This window comes from Furipterus horrens, unplaced genomic scaffold (genome assembly GCF_987537825.1).
Source record: "Furipterus horrens unplaced genomic scaffold, mFurHor1.1.pri manual_scaffold_5, whole genome shotgun sequence".
NCBI classification, from domain to species: domain Eukaryota; kingdom Metazoa; phylum Chordata; class Mammalia; order Chiroptera; family Furipteridae; genus Furipterus; species Furipterus horrens.
The window spans coordinates 23,242,998-23,262,854 of NW_028327175.1; the positions used below are offsets into that span (position 1 = coordinate 23,242,998).

Sequence of the window (19,857 nt, forward strand, 5' to 3'; positions counted from 1 at the left end):
TTAAAGTTACGTAGGTTTAAGAGTGTAGGATATCTTTAAGAACATAAGTAGTGTTTATAAAAGTGTGGAAAAGGTTAATAAAGGAGTGGGAAAGGTTAATAAGGGACTGGGAATGGTTTATAAGTGTGTGGGAAGGGTTTATAAAGCCTTAAAATATGTATAAATACTAAAATGTAAGGTTCCTACTTCGCGGATTTTCACCTATCGCGGGGGGATCTAGACCATAATACTCATGATAAATGAGGGAACACTGTACTTGGATTTTCCATTTTTATTTTTTCCCATGATTTTCAGAGGAGAATTTCTGTTTCATAATTGGAGTTTAGCCATTAATATCAATCCAGTGCGGACGTATACCTTTTTCACTTTTGTTAAAGTAGACCATTTATTGGGGGAAATAAACCTTACTAACGGTTTAGATCCAGGCTTAGCCAACTGCAGCCTGAGCACCAGACCATGCCTGTTCCTTTTTAAAATGAAGTTTTATTGGAACACAGCAATTCTCATTCCTTTGTGTATCTTCTCTGGCTGCTTTTACATTAAAGGGGCAGAATTGAGTAGCTTTGGCAGAAACCACATGGCCCACGAGCCTAAATAAAATATTTACTGCCAGTCCCTTAACATAAGCTTACCAGCTCCTGGTCTAGATGAGCTTCCATTTTTCTTATCACAATTATTTATCCTGGCATCTGATGACCTTTAAATGGGACTGTATAAAAATCTGAATATTGATTTTCATATCCCAAGATCCCTTCGTGGCTTCTCCCTGGATGCTGTCTTTGGTTTGTTTTAGTTGGTTGGTTCATTGATTCAGTTGTGTTGGTTTTTGAGTGTAAATCAGATGCTTGGTTCAAGTGCCTCTTCCTGGGGTCACTAATGTGTCCTCTCCTATTCGTACTGGTTCAGATCAGCCCTGAGTTATTCCTGCGTCTAGGCCCTTATTTTCCTGCACTGATCCATGCAGGAAAGTCTGTCATTAAACTAGCGGGTTCACCCATGGCACACGTAGCAGCTCAGTGCTGCTTCCTGTCAAAAGACGTGTTGTCCACAAGGAGCCAAAACCACTCAGCATCAAGTGACGTAAAGACGTTTCCTCTGTGAGCCTATATTTTGTATTTGAAGGATAATCATCAAAGGATTGGAGACAAAACTCATGCTGGAAGAGCAGACCTGGCCCAGGTGCTTGGTTTGCTGAGGGGTCATTGTCAGGTTCCTCGGCTGTGGCCACCTCCCTGTCGTTCATTCACTTGATCCATGGAGTGGTGGTGGTGTCCAGAGGTAGAGAGTCAGAGCAAGGTGTTGGGGTTTACCACTTTATAGAGATACCGTTCCTCATATTTCAGTTCCCTGGCAAATGTGTGTTGAATGTATTCAGTGTTCTGTGTGGAGTGCTTGCCTAAAAGCCTGTCTGTGTTTTCTGGGTTCTGGGCTTCAAACTGCTTCCTGATCTAACCCTCACACTGCCTCTTGCCCACCAGTGCAAGGAAGGCGGCTTCCCGCAGGACCTCTGGTTGGGCGTCAGCGCAGACGCCGTCTCTGTCTATAAGCGTGGGGAGGGGAGGCCATTAGAAGTCTTCCAGTATGAACACATCCTCTCCTTCGGGGCGCCCCTGGCAAACACGTACAAGATCGTGGTGGATGAGAGGGAGCTTCTCTTTGAAACCAGCGAGGTAAGAGGCAAACCATGACCCTGAAAAAAAACAAAACTGACACACCATTTCCTGATGCCTTTGACCAAGTAATTTTATTTGAATATTTTGCATTAAGGTGTTAGAAGATACAATAGGAGGGTTCCTACCAGGATCAGCTTCCTCACAAGATGAAACCTGATAATCCTGAGTTTCTTCTGTATTCCTCTGCAACAGAGAAATATGGTTCCCTTATATCAGGGGTATTACTCATAGAGGAGAGGAGGAGAAAGAAATATAGATGTTCAAGAGAATATATATAGTTTGGCTAAGCAGCCTTGTAAAAATTAGTAGATGATTCTGGCAGTGAGTACCAGCAGTGAGACTCAGCTCTGCAATGTCCACAGAGCAGGAGTGAGCCAGGGATACTGAGCAGAGCTAATTCTGGTTCACAAAAATCACCAAAAAAAAAAAAAAAAAAAGCCTTAAATCTGTATGCTATCCACTCCAAAGTGTAAAGGGTAGTAATGATAATACAACAAGCCTATTGAGGGAGCTGCCTACAAGCAGAGGCGGGGAATGGAAAAGAATCCACGCCGCCTATCTGGCTGTTAGGTACTGGGGAGGAGGGACTGGGAGGTCAGCTTGAGATGGACAGAGGTGGCGGCTGTTGAGAGGAGAGGATCTTGGGTGCCAGGCTCCTGAGAGTGATCAACTTCACTAGACAGCAGGGAACTGCTCTGGTATCTTTGTGCCTTATGCAGTGACAGTGCATTTACAAACAGTGAAGTGGGTGGGATTGGCAGGAAACAGAACTGGGAAATAGAAGCCAGTTAGGATGTCTCAGGGGTCCAGACCAGCCATGAAAAGTGATGGGCCAAAGGAGGTGCAAGGAGCTAATTCAAGATCGTAGCTGGCATGGAGCGGAACAGGTCGTCTGCTGCTCTCTGCCCATCCCTTAGAGCAGCGGTTCTCAACCAGTGGGTCACGACCCCTTTGGGGGTCGAACGACCCTTTCACAGGGGTCGCCTAAGACCATTGGAAAACACATATATAATTACAAACTGTTTTTGTGATTAATCACTGTGCTTTAATTATGTTCAATTTATAACAATGAAAATACATCCTGCATATCAGATACTTATATTTACGATTCATAATAGCAAAATTACAGTTAGAAGTAGCAACGAAAATAATTTTATGGTTGGGGGTCACCACGACATGCGCAACTGTATTAAAGGGTCGCGGCATTAGGAAGGTTGAGAACCACTGCCTTAGAGCCTCAGTTCTGTTTTCTCAGTTGCATCATGGGGAGTTAGCTAGAACTGTATGATCCAGTCTTTTAACAACTGTGATTGTGGGCTCTGTCATTTACCCTTATTTTAAGTGGGAAGAGAAACCCCAGCCCTAGTTATGCCAACTGTACCGTCACTGGGTGTTTTGTTTAATGTGCAAAGTCTTGACAGTTTCACATTAAACACGAACGAACCACCAGGTGGTGCACGCTGTTATTTGGAAAAGCCACAATTCCCCCTTGTCCCTGACTAGGAATAGGTAAACATCAGGTAAACTTTTGGCTTCATACAAAACTTGAGCTGTGGATTTGCGTGGCAGGCTGGTGGCTTTTGCTGGGAGGATGTGTGGTCGTGAGGCTGAGCCCACTGACCGTGTGCTGATTCTGCTTCCCGGGCAGGTGGTGGACGTGGCCAAGCTCATGAAAGCCTACATCAGCATGATTGTGAAGAAGCGCTACAGCACCTCGCGCTCTGTCAGCAGCCAGGGGAGCTCCAGGTGAACGCAGGAGTGAGTCACGTGTCTTCAGTGCCTGAACATGCGCCCTCTGGCCTCAGCCGGCGCCTGCATGCAGAGCCCAGAGCAGAGCTGCCCAGGCTCTCTGGAAGCCGCCCAGAGGGAGGTGTCTCCGAGGGACCTTTTGCCCTGGCCACTTCAGTGATCATGTATTAAGCTCTCAACCTTAACCCAATTTCCAAAGCTTTACTACTCTTAGGTGACACATGCCTTAAAACAAGAGAGAAGAAGAAGAAAAAATCCACGCTGCTGCCAAAGCAGCTAGAAGTGCCTTAACTTGTGGAACCAACACTAATGGATCTTAACTGTGCTACTGAAGGGAAATGCTCCCCCTGCCTTGTTGGGGAGGCTGACAAAGCTTGGAAGGGGGACATTTATCCATCAATTATGCACTAACCTCCCAGCCTGATTTCCGACTCGACGGGAAGGTGAGGGAGTAGGGAGGGGGACAGAGGGCGCGCAAGGGGACAGTGTATTTTAGTTGGAGTGCTGCTGGCAGCCTTCCTCGCAGACATGTATTAACTTTTATTCTTTGTTTCATCTTTTAAGTATATGTGCTTGCCTGTGCATGCATATGTTCATAAACTCATCACTTTAATCATCGTTTCAAGAGTATTAAAAGCAAAGGGAAAACGGAAGTGCAATGGTGTAAACAGTCTGTCTGTATATTTTAATAGTTCAGAGTTATAGTCTCCACTTGTTGCTTTATAAGGTGGTGATATTAACAAACCGGAATCCTGGATTTTCCTGTCCTTGCTGTATTTCAGAAGCCGCATTTGGACTCAGTTTTGTTGTACATGTAGCGGTCTGCATTCTGTGTCTGCTGTATTATAAACAGATATGCAGCCTTCAAGTAACTGTATTTATAAACCACTTTTAAACAGCTGGCTCTGGGGCTGTTTTTAGAACTATATGAAGTCATTTTGGAGTCTTTAGTTTCTAAAAGATTTAAGTTAAAAAATGCTGTTTTGAAGGTTAGCTTGTATGGCTCTGGGTAGATTACAACATAATCATGTTGAATATGGGGAGAAGTGCTGTGCTCCCCAAAGGTGAAACACATGTGCAAATCTTTAAAGGACCCTGACCTGAAATGTTGAGGCTTTAATAAAATACACATATTTTGTCCCAGGTTTATAATAGTGGTCTAAAAAAGGCACCTGTAAATAGGTCAACATCTATGACCAGGAGAAACATAATCTGGTCTTGGACTTCTACTTTCATATGGAAAAGTTGTAAAGACTTAGGCTAACTAAGTCTACCCACAAAGAAAAAAGTTGCCTTATCCCTTATGGACAGCCATGTGAAGTCATTGTTTGTTGGCTCAAAGAAAGTCTGACAATAAAAGATATTAGCTAATATGCAGTGTATTTTCTTTTGTCAGGGTTGCTCAATTGATACAGGATTCTTTTTTCGTTCATTGTGGGTTTTAATGCTTTGAGCTTCAGGCTGTCTCAGCTGTACATTTCACGCCCTTGATCACTGGTCTAAACACAGACATGCAGACATCTCAACTGCTCTTATAGGCACAGAGCATGACTCCAAGAAAGCTGAAAAGGTAAAAGGTAGGGTTCCATGAAATTACAGAAATTTAAAGATGAAATGTGTGTTTATGTTGAACAGTCTCCTGTTGCCCAGCCCCAAAACATGCAAGATGTCCATAACATGATCCTACAACCTGCTTGCAGCCATGACCACTGTGGAGCAGAAGACATGGGTAGGCCATGGGCGTGAGCAACACCAGTTCCCCATATGTCCCTTTCTCCTGCCATTGCCCCTACCTCTGCTGTACCCAGCAGGGACTTCCCCGCTCCCCAGGGACTGGGAAGTAACCTGAAGGCAGGTGCCACTGAGCACCCATGGCCTTGAGGGATGATAAGGAAGGTGAGCTATGACTCGGCTGTTTTGTTCTTTGTTTTTATTTCAGGCCCAAAGAGGCTTTCCTCTGTCTTGTACCCCAAAAGGCCACCCACACCCCCAATTATATATGAGGGAGTAGACACAAAAGACAACGTGACTCAACTAAGGCACTGTGAGAGCACCAGAGCTGGAACCCAGGTCTACACACGGGCCTTGACACACCAGGAGCTTTGCTTTGTTTTGTTTTCATCTTTAATTTGGAAATAATTATAGATTCAGAGGAATTGCACTAGAAGATGCAGGGAGGCCTGTGCACCCTTCATCTGGTCTCCCCAATGGTAGCATCTTGGCATAACCATAGAATAGCGAGCATCACAACTATGAACTATGGGACGCATATTGAACTCCCTCCACCCACAGAATGATTTCACCAGGTTTGCACACACTCATCTGTGTGGTTTGAATCAGTTGGAACATGGTCAGTGGAGGAATTTCAATGTTTGCTTATTACAGAGAAGGACGTCCATGTGAAGCATGGCATCACCGCAGACCTACGTGGACAACCTAGTTGTGTTTTCATTTTTAATTCTTTTGGAGAAAACATTAAATGACTTTTTAAAACTTCAAATGGTTGAAGTAAAGTTACTTTTCCTCCTAGCCATGGCCCCCTGCTTACTTGGTTTTCTTCCCCAGAAATGACCATTTTTACCATTTTTCTCAACTATCCATGTCAGATATATTTCAAGCATTATACTCACATGTATGTCCCCTGTCCCCTTCCCTTTAAAAAAAAATATATATAAAAGCATAAATTCTCTTGCACCTTGCTTTTTTCCCAGAATAATATTTTAGATAGGATTTCACATAGTACAATACCTTCGAGTTGCCTTATTCTTTTTGTATGGTGTCCTAGACAGCTCATTTATTTATTTAAAAATAAAATACAGCCTAATTATTCTCTAAATGTATTTAAGGAATCTAAGACAAGCACTTTCAATTTATAAGATTTTTTTACTTAACACATTGTTGAGTTTATATATGTTACAGTAAATTCTATATTTTCTCATGCATTGGGATATTTGATTAATTTTATAAATATGTATTGGTATAAAAATAAGTGCTTTAAGAGAACATGAAAAACAGTTCTCACCCACCAAAAGCTTATTGTCTTAATAGGGGACTGTACATAAAACAGTTGAACTAGGACATCTATAACTTCCATACAATTGATCACAGAAGCATGATATGCTGGAACATATTGGACCCAGATTCTAGGTTTGGCATTGCCATTTTCAAAACATGGTTTAGTCTTTTAGCTCAGGTTCACCAAACTATAGCCCAGAGGCCAAATGTAGCCCTGCACCTGCTTCTGTAGTTTTATTGAAACAGATCTACCTGTTGATGTGCATATTGTCTGTAGGTGCATTTGCCCTACAGGAGTACAGTTGACTAGTGACAGAGAACCCCTGCATAGCTACACATATTTACTCTGGTACTTCATAGAGCTTGCAGACCTGCTTTTTAGTTACGGAAGTATAACATTTGCTTTATAACCGAATGTCATATGTAGTTAGAATTTTGGTCCCACATGTTATAATGCTAGGAATAGAGTCCCCAGTTTGGAGAGTGTTCCTGTTTAAGGGTTCCTTGTCCACTATTGAGTGACCTCCCTGGTTTCTCTCCAGCCCACCCCATGTATTTCCTCAGCACAGAGTAGCTCAGCAACACCTCTCATTTCTACCTGATCAATCATAAATTGATTAGAGCCTCTCCAGAAAGATGGGAACTCTCTTCCCTCCACATGGCCCAAGAAATCCAGCATTGCCCCTGCCCGGAACATTGCAGGAGCTCAGCTTAGTAAGAAGTGGTGAACAAGTCACAGACAGCCCCAACCCAGAAGCTTGTGAAACTGCAAAAGGACCACACCAGGTGACACAGCAATAGTCAGGTGAGTTTCAGGAAGTAGCGTTCCTCCAGATCCCCAAAGCAGGTAGCTTGATGCGATCTGGGATGGCCGGGTAGGACTTGGGGTGCGGGGGTGGTGGGTGGACCCTGGAGCTGGTCTGGCAATATGGCATAGGGGACAGAATTCCTCAGGGAGAGCCCCAAAAGAGTGCAGTGCAGGTGTGGAGGTGGAGATGGCACAGCTCAGGTGTCAGGGCAAGGGTCAGAAGCCAAGGCTTGGGGCTTGCTTCCCTGGCCCCAGATAGTGCCTTCATTGGCATCCCATGATTCCACTTTGCCCCCTTAGCATTCCTTCCACCCCCTTAAATGCTTTCTCCACAGACCAGATGTTCAAAGGGATCTTTATGAAACACAAACCCAAATATAAGCCTCTCCTACTCAAAATAATCACTTTCTCACCAGAATAAGAAATCTCTACTACTGCTCCTGTGTTTTCTGCCCACCTGCCTCTGCCCTTGTCTCCTGCCACTCTTCCTGGCTCCTGCTTCGGCCACTCTGCATTGTGCTTTCATTTTATACCTGTTTGATCAGCCCCCCAAACAGAGTATTCGCTGCCCAGCTGTGAGGTAGGTAGCTGATGTTCCCTGGTGAAACCCAGTGTCTGTGCTCAAGAAGAGGAGAGCTGTAATTCCCAGGAACCTGGAGCTCTGGCAGTGATGCACTGGTAAGTGAGCATCACTGACTCTTCAGGGAAAAAATGGTCGTGTTTTGTAGTGTTTGCTGATTTGCATGGTGTCCGTGTTCCCACCGTGGCCAGTTTCAACTCCAAGGAGACATCACTGTATGCAGATGCGTGGTTGGATCCAAAAGCTGGTAGGAGCCTGTCCCTGCATGCCATTGAAAGGTGATGTCAATAAATAATTTTTCAATAAAAAAAAGTTCAGAAGAAAACATCTTAAGTAAAAAAAACAAAAAACTAGAAGTAAAATAGACACCTCTAAAGCTTTAAGGACTTTGAGTGGCGAGAAAGTTATGTGGGAAAGTTAAAAGAGGTTTCAAAGCATATGATCTGTTCCTATCTTTAGTTTTCCCAGGGCCTTTTGTTTTCTCTTTCAAGTAATAACAGATTAGAGTTGATTTGCAGCTTGAGACATAAACAGGGTCTGTTGCCCCTGAGGCATCCAGATGTTTGCGTGATGGGAACCAGTGGCCAGATTAGAGTTCTCATCATTCCTCATGACCAGCTGGAAAAGAAAGCGAGTAATTCTTACAACTTGGACCTCTTGGGGGAATGGTTCCCTCTAAGTTTACTTTGTAACTTGACATTGAAAGTTAATAGGCCTCATGATTAGAGATAACCCCAAGGATCAGCACCAACCATAATATAATTTCATTGCTTTAATTTACTAAATATTTACTAAATTCTTACTGTTTAGATTTTTTTTTTTTAAACTGTCTCAGTGGAATTTGCAAAGGAAATGTAAGAACTGTCCTACATTAGTAGTTTATAGCCTAGTTGGGGGTAAAAGATACAAATATATGAAACAAGAAGTTGATTGTAGCAAAGCAAGCGTATATAGACCGTCTATATATGGGTTGAAGGGGTCCAGAAAGCAAGTGTGCAAGGAGAGTTTTCAAAGGAGAATATTGTGTCCCAAAATGCAGATTTGTAATTTATAGTCTGAGCACATGCTGATGGCACAAATGAATGAAGAAAAGCCATGAGGCAAAAATGAACAGAATGTTACTTCTTACACTTTCATTGTGTTTTTACTTTGACCACCTCTGATGTTGTCAGTGGAATTAGTTACCATTTGCTCAGCGCACGATGTGTTTCGAGCTTGTGCCAGGTGCACTACCATCGTTACCTCATTGTGTCCTCACAGAAAGTGTAAACAAATCTCATTTTCATTGAGGGTATTGAGATTTAGAAAGCAATGTAACTTGCTGTAGCAACTTTGCTGTTTAGCAAATCACTGCAAAATTCAGTGCCTAAAGCAACAGTCATGTATTTCGGTCATAATTCTATAGATTATCAGTCTGAGCTGGGCTGGCAGTCTTCCTGCACTTAACTCTGCAGTTCAGCTGCGGCCAAGTCAACTGTGTTGATCTTGCCTTGGCTTTCTCGTGTGACTAGGGCCTCAGATGAGATGGTTGAGCTCAATTCCATGTGGGCTCTCACCCTCCAGTTAGGTCGCCTTGGCTGATTTGCAGGACATTTGACAAGGCCTCAAGAAAGCTAGTGGGGACAGGCAAAGTCTCTTGGGGATGAGATTCAAAACTGGCACGTTGTTAATTCTGCAATATTCTATTGCACAGAGTGAGACCAGTACCAGACCAGATCCAAGAGGGAGAAAATAGGCTCCATGTTTTGATGGAAGTTGTGGTGAGGTCACTCAAGGGGTGGGGAATTGTGACCATTTTCTTATCCTCACCCAAGGACATTTTTTTTCATTGCTTTCAGAGAGTAAAGAAGGGAGAGAGAGAAACATTGATGTGTGAGAGAAGCATCAACTGGTTGCCTCCGTTATGCACCCAGATGGGGGATTGATGCCTGGACTGGGGACATAAGCATCTGGACCAGGGGTCAGATGTGCCTGCACCTGGAGCAGGGATCGAATCTGCCATCTAGGTATGTTTCCTGGCCAGGAATCAAACATGCAACCTTTTGGTTATAAGAGATGCTCCAACCAAGTAAGTCACATCAACCAGGGTGAAATGAACCATTTTAAAAATCTTCCACACTTGCTGAAAATCATAAAACTACAATGGGCAGAGAATTAAAATCCGTGTTCATCTCTGAAATTGTGCTCTTATCACAAAGTACATTAAAATCTGCAGACTTTTCTTTATTTTGCCCCAGTTTATCATTATCCCATCACCAGCTTCCTTAATTAGATGCACAACTTTAATGTAAACAGACACATATACTTAATTTATTATTCCCTTTTCCAAGTGTCTGCTAATATTCTTCTCTTGCCTGAAATGACCTTTCTCCCTGTTCATATTCTCTTTATCCATGACAATCTGGTTTAGATTTTAATTTCTTCATAAAGCTGCCTATGACAGAAACCGCTATGGGTATGGTTATTTGTTCATTCTCTGCTTTTACCCTTTAATAATAGAATTCCCCTAAGTTTTAGCTCACAACAGTTGCAAAGCTACACTATACATTTTCCCAGCCTCCCTTGCAGCTTAGTCTGTGTGATAGTTTGCAACCATGTTGCAACCTCATTATAGCCTCCCATAAAAAGCTAAATACTAATTTCTGTGAATAGGGGCCAGCCAGAGTGACTACATTTCTAAAAATTGAACATAGTAAAAGTGATCTTGTATATCTCCCAAGACTAGGTCATACAGGTGACACCTCTCTGCCTGTCGCATTTCTCTTGGGACACATACCTCATCGGCTTTGAGCTGACATGAAGGAAATCCCACCAACCTGAAGCTGCTATGCTAAAAAAGGCTATGTAAACGAAGGCCACATAGAGATAGACTAGTCCCAAGTGCTCCGTCTGCTAACAACTGTATGTCTGCTCAGCCTCAACCATAAGATAAGTGAGTCTGCAGATTATTCCTGTTGCTGGCATTAAGCCAGCCTTCATGCAACCCTCACTCCCCCACCTAGAGAACAATCCAAGTTTTAGCTATTAAGACATCAGGTTCAGGCTTGAGACTTGGGATCATGTCATCTAAATGAAGTCCCTGTGTAAATGAGGCTCCTTGACTAACCTTGCTTGGAAGATCCGTGTATTAAATAGACAAGTTTTCTGTCCTCCACATACAGTAGTGGGACTGGCATAAGAAAACTGTTATAGACACTCATTCAAAAAAAGGGACAAATAGGAGATACATATTCACGCATACATGATATTTATGGAAAAAGAAGGAAGACTCAGGCTATATCCGAGAATCCATGGAGAATGATTTGCAGGTAGCAGAACTGAGTCCTAACCATGGAACTGGCAGTGTGTGCTCAGCTGGATTTCTGAAATGCATGAAGAAAAAGGTAAATAATTGGAGCCAGAGGACCAACTGGGGTGGCTTTAAACGGAGCCACAAGTTTTTTGATAATCTTGCCATGAAAAGGTGGAGTCTAATTCCCTTCTTCTAACAAACAGAATGTGACTCCCAACGGTACGTTATCAAACAGGACATTGCAGCTTTTGCTTGATTTTTGGGACATATGCTTCTGGAGCCCTCTAGTAGCTGCTAGGCTGGAGAGAGAAAGATGCCTGAGGAATCCCAGCTGTGCCTGCCCCAAGCTGTTTAAGTCTTCCCAGCATCCACCACTAGATGTTCCTGTGAGCGAGCTTTCAAATAAATTCAGTGGCCACCCTGCCAGGTGCTGCAGCTGATGCCAAAGGGACAGAGATGCACTGTCCCCAGGGAGGAGGTTCCAGCCACTTCAGTAAGCCAAAAAGAGGAATGGAAGTAGGAGGTATGGGAAGATTTAAAACTGTCATTAGTTACAGCTGATAGGATGAAGCACTTAGTTTATCAGTTGATCATGCTGGATTTTCTATTAGAATTAATGAGTGAATGGAGCAAGATCACTAGGAAAGAAGTCAACAGTTTAAAAACCAACGTAAAGTACAGCACAGGGAATATAGTCCATAATATTGTAATAGCTACATATGGTGTCAGATGGGCACTAGACTTATTTGGATGTCTAATCACTATGTTGCACACCTGAAACAATATGGTATGTCAACCATAATTTTAAAATAAAATTAAAAAAATAATTAGATAAATAAAATTAAAACCAATTGCATTTCTACATAGCAGCAACGACCAATTATCTTTTACAATCTTACAAAAATCATTTAATATCTAAGAGAAGATCTAAAGAAATATTGTCTTCCATGGCATCTCCTTCATGCTAAAGTCGGAACTAATATATACATTGATCTGCAAAAGCATCTGAAACAAAGTGAAACAGAAAATACTGTGATACAAATGTCATCTAGCCATTAAAACAAAAATATGTTGGAGCTAGAAGGAAATGGGCTTATAACCCAATTTATTTGTTAAAACTTTTAATTGCACACTCTCTCCAGTAATGCTGAGTGTAAAACATAGGGAGAAAAATTAACTTCTAAAATAAAACATGACAAAGAGAGAGTCTCATTTATGGGTTAGTAGACAGCATCTGCTTGCAATGTTTATTTTGTATTTTAAACCATATGACCTTCTGTTGCTTGGTAGACTCATGAATTTTTTAAAAGTAAATTTCTGATGCTATTCAACCAGAGCATGCTACCTAGAATCATTCATGTGAGAAGCACATCTATTGAAAATTGATACCTGCCTTCTAGGGCATTTCTCCTTCCCGATTCTGTGCAAATAACTGTTATTCTGGACTCAGCTTTAATGTCACCTCTCCAGAAAGGCCTTTCCTCCACACCAAATAAAAAATAACTAGTCTTTATCGCATCTCCATGTTTACCATTAAATGATGTTTTCATGTTTGTCTAATTGTCTATTGTATGTCTTCCCCAATGAGAATATAAAGAGGTTTACAAGATGTGAACGATACGGGGGCCCATGACCGCTTGTATTAAGAAGTTGGGGACAGAAAAAAAATGTGTGTATGTTTATTGTATCATTATCACATGTCATTTTCAGTTGTGAAGAGTAACTGCCTAGTCAGTAAAACCTCCCTGGGCCTCCCCGAGTGAAATTTATATATGTCACACAATCTGTAGTCTAAGTCAGGCCATCACAAACATACCCTCAGACTTGGGGAAAAATCTATTCCAACAGAAACAATTTCATGTACATTTGATGTGGAATTTGTGGAGAATGCATATTAGTGTAACTCTAGCTGCTTTAACGAACAAACTCCTACACTTCGACTACCTACCATTTTAAAGACGTTTCTTGCATACACAACAGTCCAATATGGGTGTAATGTTGGAAGGATGGTGGTTCTGCTCCTGAGGTTTTTCATGGGTCGAGGCTGACTGATGCTCTGCCCTCAGATGGCAGAAATGGAGCAGTTGATTGAATACGGACACACATCTTGGCCTGGTAGCGATATCACTTCTGCTTACAAAACTTTAGCAAGATCCAGGCATGTAGCATTACTTATATGCAATGGATGACTGGAAAGGTAGCTCCAGGCTCAGCAGCCACCTTTTCAGTAACAACTCTACATTATGTGAAAGGCAAGGAGGAGGGGTTGAAGCTTGGGTGGGCAGCTAGCTGTCACTTGCTACAGTGTGACCCTGTGGCCAAGAAATAGACTCTTCTCCCAGCCAAGAAAGAACACTCAATGGATTTGACTCAAAATCCTAGTAGTTACAGACCGCATCTCTATGGACAAAACAAATGGTTAGCCAACAAACATGCTTACAAACATGCTTAATCTATACAATCAAAAGAAGTCAAGGCTGGATGATCAGGAGGTGGGGGGTGGAGGGGAGGGAGCCACCATCCCGATAAAAAGTCACAATCCCTTGCCCACTTTCCAGGCCTGAGCTAATATTCGGAGCCAGGCCCATTTCATTGAAGAAGAGACCACGTGTTCTGAGGCAGAACCCTGCAACACCACATGGGTGGATGTGCTCCTGGGGCTCTCAGCCCTTCACAAGGGGCTCTACTTGGGTAACTGAGCTCTGAGAAATATCCAAGCATTTAGATGACTGTTGGACAAGGCCTTAAGGGACATTAATACCTAGACACACTAATCGCCATTTTGAGTATGGGAATATTGGGGCAAGGTAATAAATGGAGATCTGGCCCAGGTCCTACTTCCAATGGGTCCACTGGGGCTGTGGTCCCACCTGGTGGTTATTTCCCATATCTAAATGTAAAAAGACACGCTGGTAGTTGCACAATCTCACGTTGGTTCCTTGCCTTAGGGTAGGACTACCATAGTGCAGAGGGCCAAGAATGCTCCGAAATGAATCCCCTCTATGACCAAGACAGTGAATCAGAATCGATATGGCATCCTGGGGGGAGTGGCAGAAATTAATGTCATCCCTGAAGAACTAGAGGATTCAGGGTAAGGCCCCATCATGTTGCCTTTTCATGCACAAGTCTTGCCTCTGCAAAACCCAGCCGAATCCAGTGAGCTACGGCGGAGTCAACCAAGTAGTAGACCCAACCACACATGCTGGGCCAGATGTGGCACTGTTGCTAGGTCAGACCAGCCTGGCCTTAGTGCATGTTGTATGTGATTTAACATTCATTCTTCCTTAGAATCCTGTTTTTGTTTTTTTTAAATTTTTTAATTTATTTTCAGAGAGAGGGTAAGGGAGGGAGAAGGAATGGGGGAGAAACATCAATGTGTGAGAGAAACATCAATTGGTTGCTTCTTACATGCCCACTACTGGGGACCTGGCCTGTAACCCAGGCATGTGCCCTGACAAGGAATCGAACTGGCAGCCTTTCAGTTCTCAGGCCAGCGCTCAATCCACCAAGCCACACCACCCAGGGCAGAATCCTGTGTTTTTGAACTAATTTCAAGTGAACTTAAATGAGAATCTGTAACTGCATGTCTGATGATACACAGACTATGTAGGGCAGGGTTTACTTTTTCAAAGAGTTATATAATTAACCCTTTGAGTGCCAATGTTGCTGTGAGCAACCCTGACAAATTTTCCCAGAAGTGCCAGCGTCACTCCCAGCAGCTCTTTTTTCGGTGGCTATAAATGTAAATAACAATGGAATACTTCGTATTTTATGTTTTGTTCTCTTTTTTTGCACCTCAGGTTATATATTGATATATATAACCTTTTCTCATGTTCATCCCAATTTTGAATTATGCATGACACTCAAAGGGTTAAAGCTTAATAAGTGACATTATAGTAATAATTTGTATGGTTCTTATTTAGGAAACCCAGTAATGCAGACATGGCCGAGGATCTGCAAGGAAGCAAAACATGGCTTCATGTGAGTAACTAATGATTGTTAAGTCTATATGAGCTTTGCTGATTCTGCTTCTGCTCGAAGAGGGTCAGAAAGCTGATCCCTTTTTAACACATGCAACAGGGGCCCTCCCTTCCGCTGTCCCCCGTGCCCTCTGCAGTTCATCATCTGTCCCCTGCAAACTGCCCATACTCACCCCTCTTTTTTACAGTTCCTCTGTTGGGTTCCCAACCCTGCACCCCTGGAGCTGCTGTGTAGCATCTGTCCTCTCATACTTCCAGACCACTTTTTTTTTCTCTGCTTTCTTCGCTGAAAATCCTCCAGATCTTTAGAGCAATGCTCTTGGACCATGTCATCATTCTCCCTCCCCATCCAAGCGTCTGGCTCATCGTCCTTCCCTGCACCATTGCTCTGGAGACCCCCTTCTCATAAACAATCCATCCAGGGCCCCGGTTTCTTGGTTCTTTGATCTCCTCACTGGTAATACTCCTCAAAACTCTGTCCTCTGCCTACTCCATTTCCATCTTTTCTCAGCGTTTTCCCACTATTAGCACTTTTCAACAGTGCTACCACCTCAGGACCTCCAAGCCGTGAGGTCGCCATTTTCTTCAATGCCTATCACTTCTCTCAGGCCTTCACTTTCCCCTTCCCCCAGAGTAGAATCTCTGGTCCGTCACTCTAACCATTCAGTTACATATACCCTCAACTCCCTCTTCACCCCTTCCTCTTCTCCACGTGTCTTTAAAAACCCCATCTGCCGATAAACCCAGTTCTCCAGATCTGTAGTTGAGCAGCTGAATGTTGCTGGAGCAAGAGCCGGACGTGCTGACTCTCACCTGAAGGTATGGCCGCAGTCTTCAGAGCCTGGCCCCTCACCTTCACGCTCCCAGATCTGCCCTATCCCATTCCATTTTTGGTCATCAGCCTTAATTTCTCTCCGACACTTAACAGTCCCCATCTCATCCATTCACAATTCCTGTTAGCTCAACACCACCAATGTGTTCCAAGTCCAGCCATTTCTCACCGTATCTACCAGGACCCATGTCTCTTTTTGTGACTAGGGCAGTAGTCCCTTAACTGATCACCTTGCCACTAGGCTTGTCCCCTCAGCAGTGACTAGACAATCCTTCAAAGATGAAAATGGGATTAAGTCACCTCTTGCACAAAATCTTTCCTTGGCTTTGCATCATCACTTTTTTTTTTTTTAAATTATTTATTTATTTTTAAGGAGAGGAGACGAGAGGGTGAGAAGCATTGATTGGTTGCCTCTTGCAAGAGACCCAGCCATGGACCTGGCCTGCAACCCAGGCTTGTGCCCTGACTAGGAGTCGAATTTGTGACCTTTCTGTTTGCATGCCGACACCCATCTCAGTGAGCCACACCAGTCAGGGCTCATCATCACTCTTTAGGATAACATCTAATACTTTTTAAAAAATTAATTAATTAATTTGTTTATTTATTTATTTTTAGAGAGAGGGGAAAGGAGAAAGAGAGGGAGAGAAACATCACTGTGTGGTTGTCTCTCACTTGCGCCCCCAACTGGGGACTTGATGTACAACCCAGTCATGTGCCCTGACTGGGCATCGAACCAAAAACACTTGGCTCGCAGGCCAGTGCTCAATCCACTGAGCCACAGAAGTTGGGGCATAACATCTAATCTTCTTGCCATGTCTGCAGAACCCTTCATGACCTTATTCTCTGCCTTCCTCTCCTGCCTCATCTCTCTTCACTGTTCCACCTCCAGCCTGGCTCACTGTGCTCTCCAGTAACAACCTTCTTCTTGTTTCTTGTGCCCTTCGGTCTAGTTCTAGCCTCATGACCCTTGCACTTGCCGTTCCTTCTCTCCATGCTCTTGACTCCAGAACTTCCTATGACTGGCTGTCTTCCTTTGCCAAGTTTCTCCTCAACACTCCCTTCCCTGACCATCCTGTGGATGAAAGCCCCCTCTTCTGTAGTAAATCTCTGGATTTATTCCATTGCACTTAACGTGTGACAGATTGTTACATTAATGGTCCCTAATGAATTCCAAGCTGCTGTGCTGTCCCCTTCTAGATTGGCTCTAGGCTTGGCCATGTGATGTGCTTTTGGCCATTGGGACATTACAAAATGTGACCCAAGCAGAGGCCTGATGAGTCCTTGCATGTTAAGGGCTTGCCTTCCTGGAACCCCACCTGCTAAGTGAGGGAGCCTGAGCTAACCTGCTAGAAAGGCCGCAGAGAGGACAGCTGAACTGTATCTGCTGACAGCCCCAGCCCACTGCCACGCAGCATCTGCCAATTGGTGGTACATGGGAACCCAGTAACACCACATGGATCTGAGATGTGTTACCACATTTGCTCTGTCACCAACTACCAAACCCAAGGAATCATGAACAAATAAAACTTGTTTTAAGCTACCAAATGTTGGGATGGTTTGTTTTGCAGCAGTAAACAATACACACTGCTATCTAAAATTTCGTATCTACGTGCATATTTGTTCATTGCCTGCCAACCCTTCTAAAATGTAAGCTCTATGCAGATAGGAACTTGAGTACACTGTGGTCCCCCAACCTTAGGGTCTGGCCCAAGGCGGCATGCAGGCAACACTTGTTGAATGAATGAACAATCTCCCATGGAGCAGCCTCATCTGGGCCGTGGCTTTCACTAAGATCTCCCGGCCCAGAAGGAAGATCTATCTCCTGAGTGTCTGTTCCAATAGTCCATTGGATATGACCAACTGAAATTCAACACCTTCTAAACTCCCCAAATTTGTCCCAAACTTTTCTCCTCTATACCATATTTTAGTAATGGCACAGATATGCAGTACAAGCAATCTTTTAAAGGGTTATAATGATGGTTAATTTTGTGTCAACTTGTCTAGACGATGGTGTTCAGTTGTTTAGTCAAACACCAGCCTAGATGTTGCTGTGAGGTTATTTTTTTTTAGATGTGATTAACATTGAAATCAGTAGACTTTGAGCAAAGCATATTACTCTCCATAATAGGCATGGGCCTTATGTAATCTGTGGAAGGCCTTAAGAGAAAAGCCATGTGCCCTAAGGAGGAAGGAAATTTGTCTCGATTGCCTTCAGACTCAAGACGACAATGGCAACTGCTGTCAGAATTTCCAGCCTCCCAGCCTACCCTGCAGGTTTTTAACTTGCCTGTGCCTACAATTGCGTGAGCCAAATCCTTAAATTTGTTTCTCTTTCTTCCTCTCCCACCTTACACGCACACTCCCTCTCTTTCTTCCTCTGTCTCTCTCTCTCTCTCCTATTGGTTCTGTTTCTCGGGAGAACCCTGATTCAGAGATTATCTTTAATGATCCCATCTCCCTTACTTTCCAACATTCATTCAGTCGCCAAAGCCCTATTGATGCCGTGTGCGAAATGTCTCCCACAAATATCTTGTCTTCACCTCCTTGTCTTGGTTTAAGTTCTTAGCATCTCTAAACCGGACTATTACAAATATCTGTTACCCAGTCTCTCTGCCTCACCTCCTTCTCATCCACCTGCCGCTCCACTACCAGGTTATCTGATCATGTAGCTTACCCCCGAAGTCTCTTCATCACCTACAGGGTACAGTCAAACTCTTTATTATAATACGAAAGCTCTTTATCAAGTGGCCCATGTTATATTCCTAGCTCCATTTCTGTTACTCCTCTATAAATACCCAAAGTTCTACTTATATTTAATCACAGATTCCCAAATATGTCATACCCATACCTATATGCTTTTGTACATTTTGTTCCATTTGCTTGAAATGCCTACCAATTTGTCTTGAAAACATTGTGACCTGCTCTTCAAGCCCTAGATCAGAGGTACTCTTTGTTCTGCAGTTGTCCCTGGATGCTTGCTCATAATTTTTAGAACCTGATAAAAGTATTTTCATAAATCTTGTCTTAATATACTGAAGTTAATGTATGTATCTGTATTTCCCAGAAGACCGGGGATTCTTTGTTTGTATGTGTTTTATACATGATTAGTTACCTAGTCCTGTCTTTTTGTTTAGCTCATGATAGCCTCTCAAAAAATGTTTACTGAGGTCATTTTTGTGTTAGATTTTAAGTCTTTCAAGGCAAAAATCATGTTGTTGTTCATCTACATAACACTGATGGTGCCTCTCATATGATCTTGTAGATAGATGATGCTCAATATAAAAAGGTTGAATTAAGTAAGTTTCTATTATTTCCTGTTGCTACAATATTTAAATCATCATTGCATTCCCATGCTAAACGGTGTTACAGTGATTTTTAGCTACACAAAAGTTCATGGAAAGGAGAAGTCACTGAAAGTCACAGGGTCTTGGGGAACAAGAAATTAAAGGGAGCTGTCTTTTAAAATATTTTTAATAAGAAATTTATGAATTTCCTATTCTCTCATTTAGTCTTCTAAAAATATTTTTTGTTGTTTAAAAAATTTTTAAACCCACAGGAAAGTTCAAAGAATAGTGCAATGAACACCCGGATACCCCTCACATAGATTCACCAACATCTTGCCACACCCACTTCCTCTCTATTTTTATCTCTCTATATATACACACTTCCCTTTTGCTGAAGGCAGACGGCTGCTATCATGGCATTTCACCCCTAAATGTCGCATGTTGCATTGCTCAGGAGAAGGGCTTTCTCTTATGCCACCATAACACTATTGTCACCCTTAAGAAAAACATTAATTGAATAAAATTATCTAACATACAGTCTGGACTCAAATTTCCTTAATTTTCTCTCCAACTGTCCTTGATAGTTATTTTTTTGACCCAGAAGCCAATCAAGTTTCACATTGATTTGGCTGCTACATCTCTTT

At 42.9% G+C, this 19,857-nt stretch overlaps 1 protein-coding gene across 1 annotated transcript in view; it reads left to right on the top strand.

Moving 5' to 3' along the window:
• MYO10 (myosin X) overlaps window positions 1-4,793 on the top strand; it is a 200,776-nt gene extending 195,983 nt beyond the window's left edge. Inside the window, exons 40-41 of the mRNA XM_090276208.1 lie at window positions 1,479-1,670; window positions 3,322-4,793. Coding sequence (XP_090132334.1) covers window positions 1,479-1,670; window positions 3,322-3,423 — 294 coding nt within the window. The 3' untranslated portion in view covers window positions 3,424-4,793. The remainder of the gene's footprint in view (window positions 1-1,478; window positions 1,671-3,321) is intronic.
• The last annotated feature ends 15,064 nt before the right edge of the window (window positions 4,794-19,857 follow it).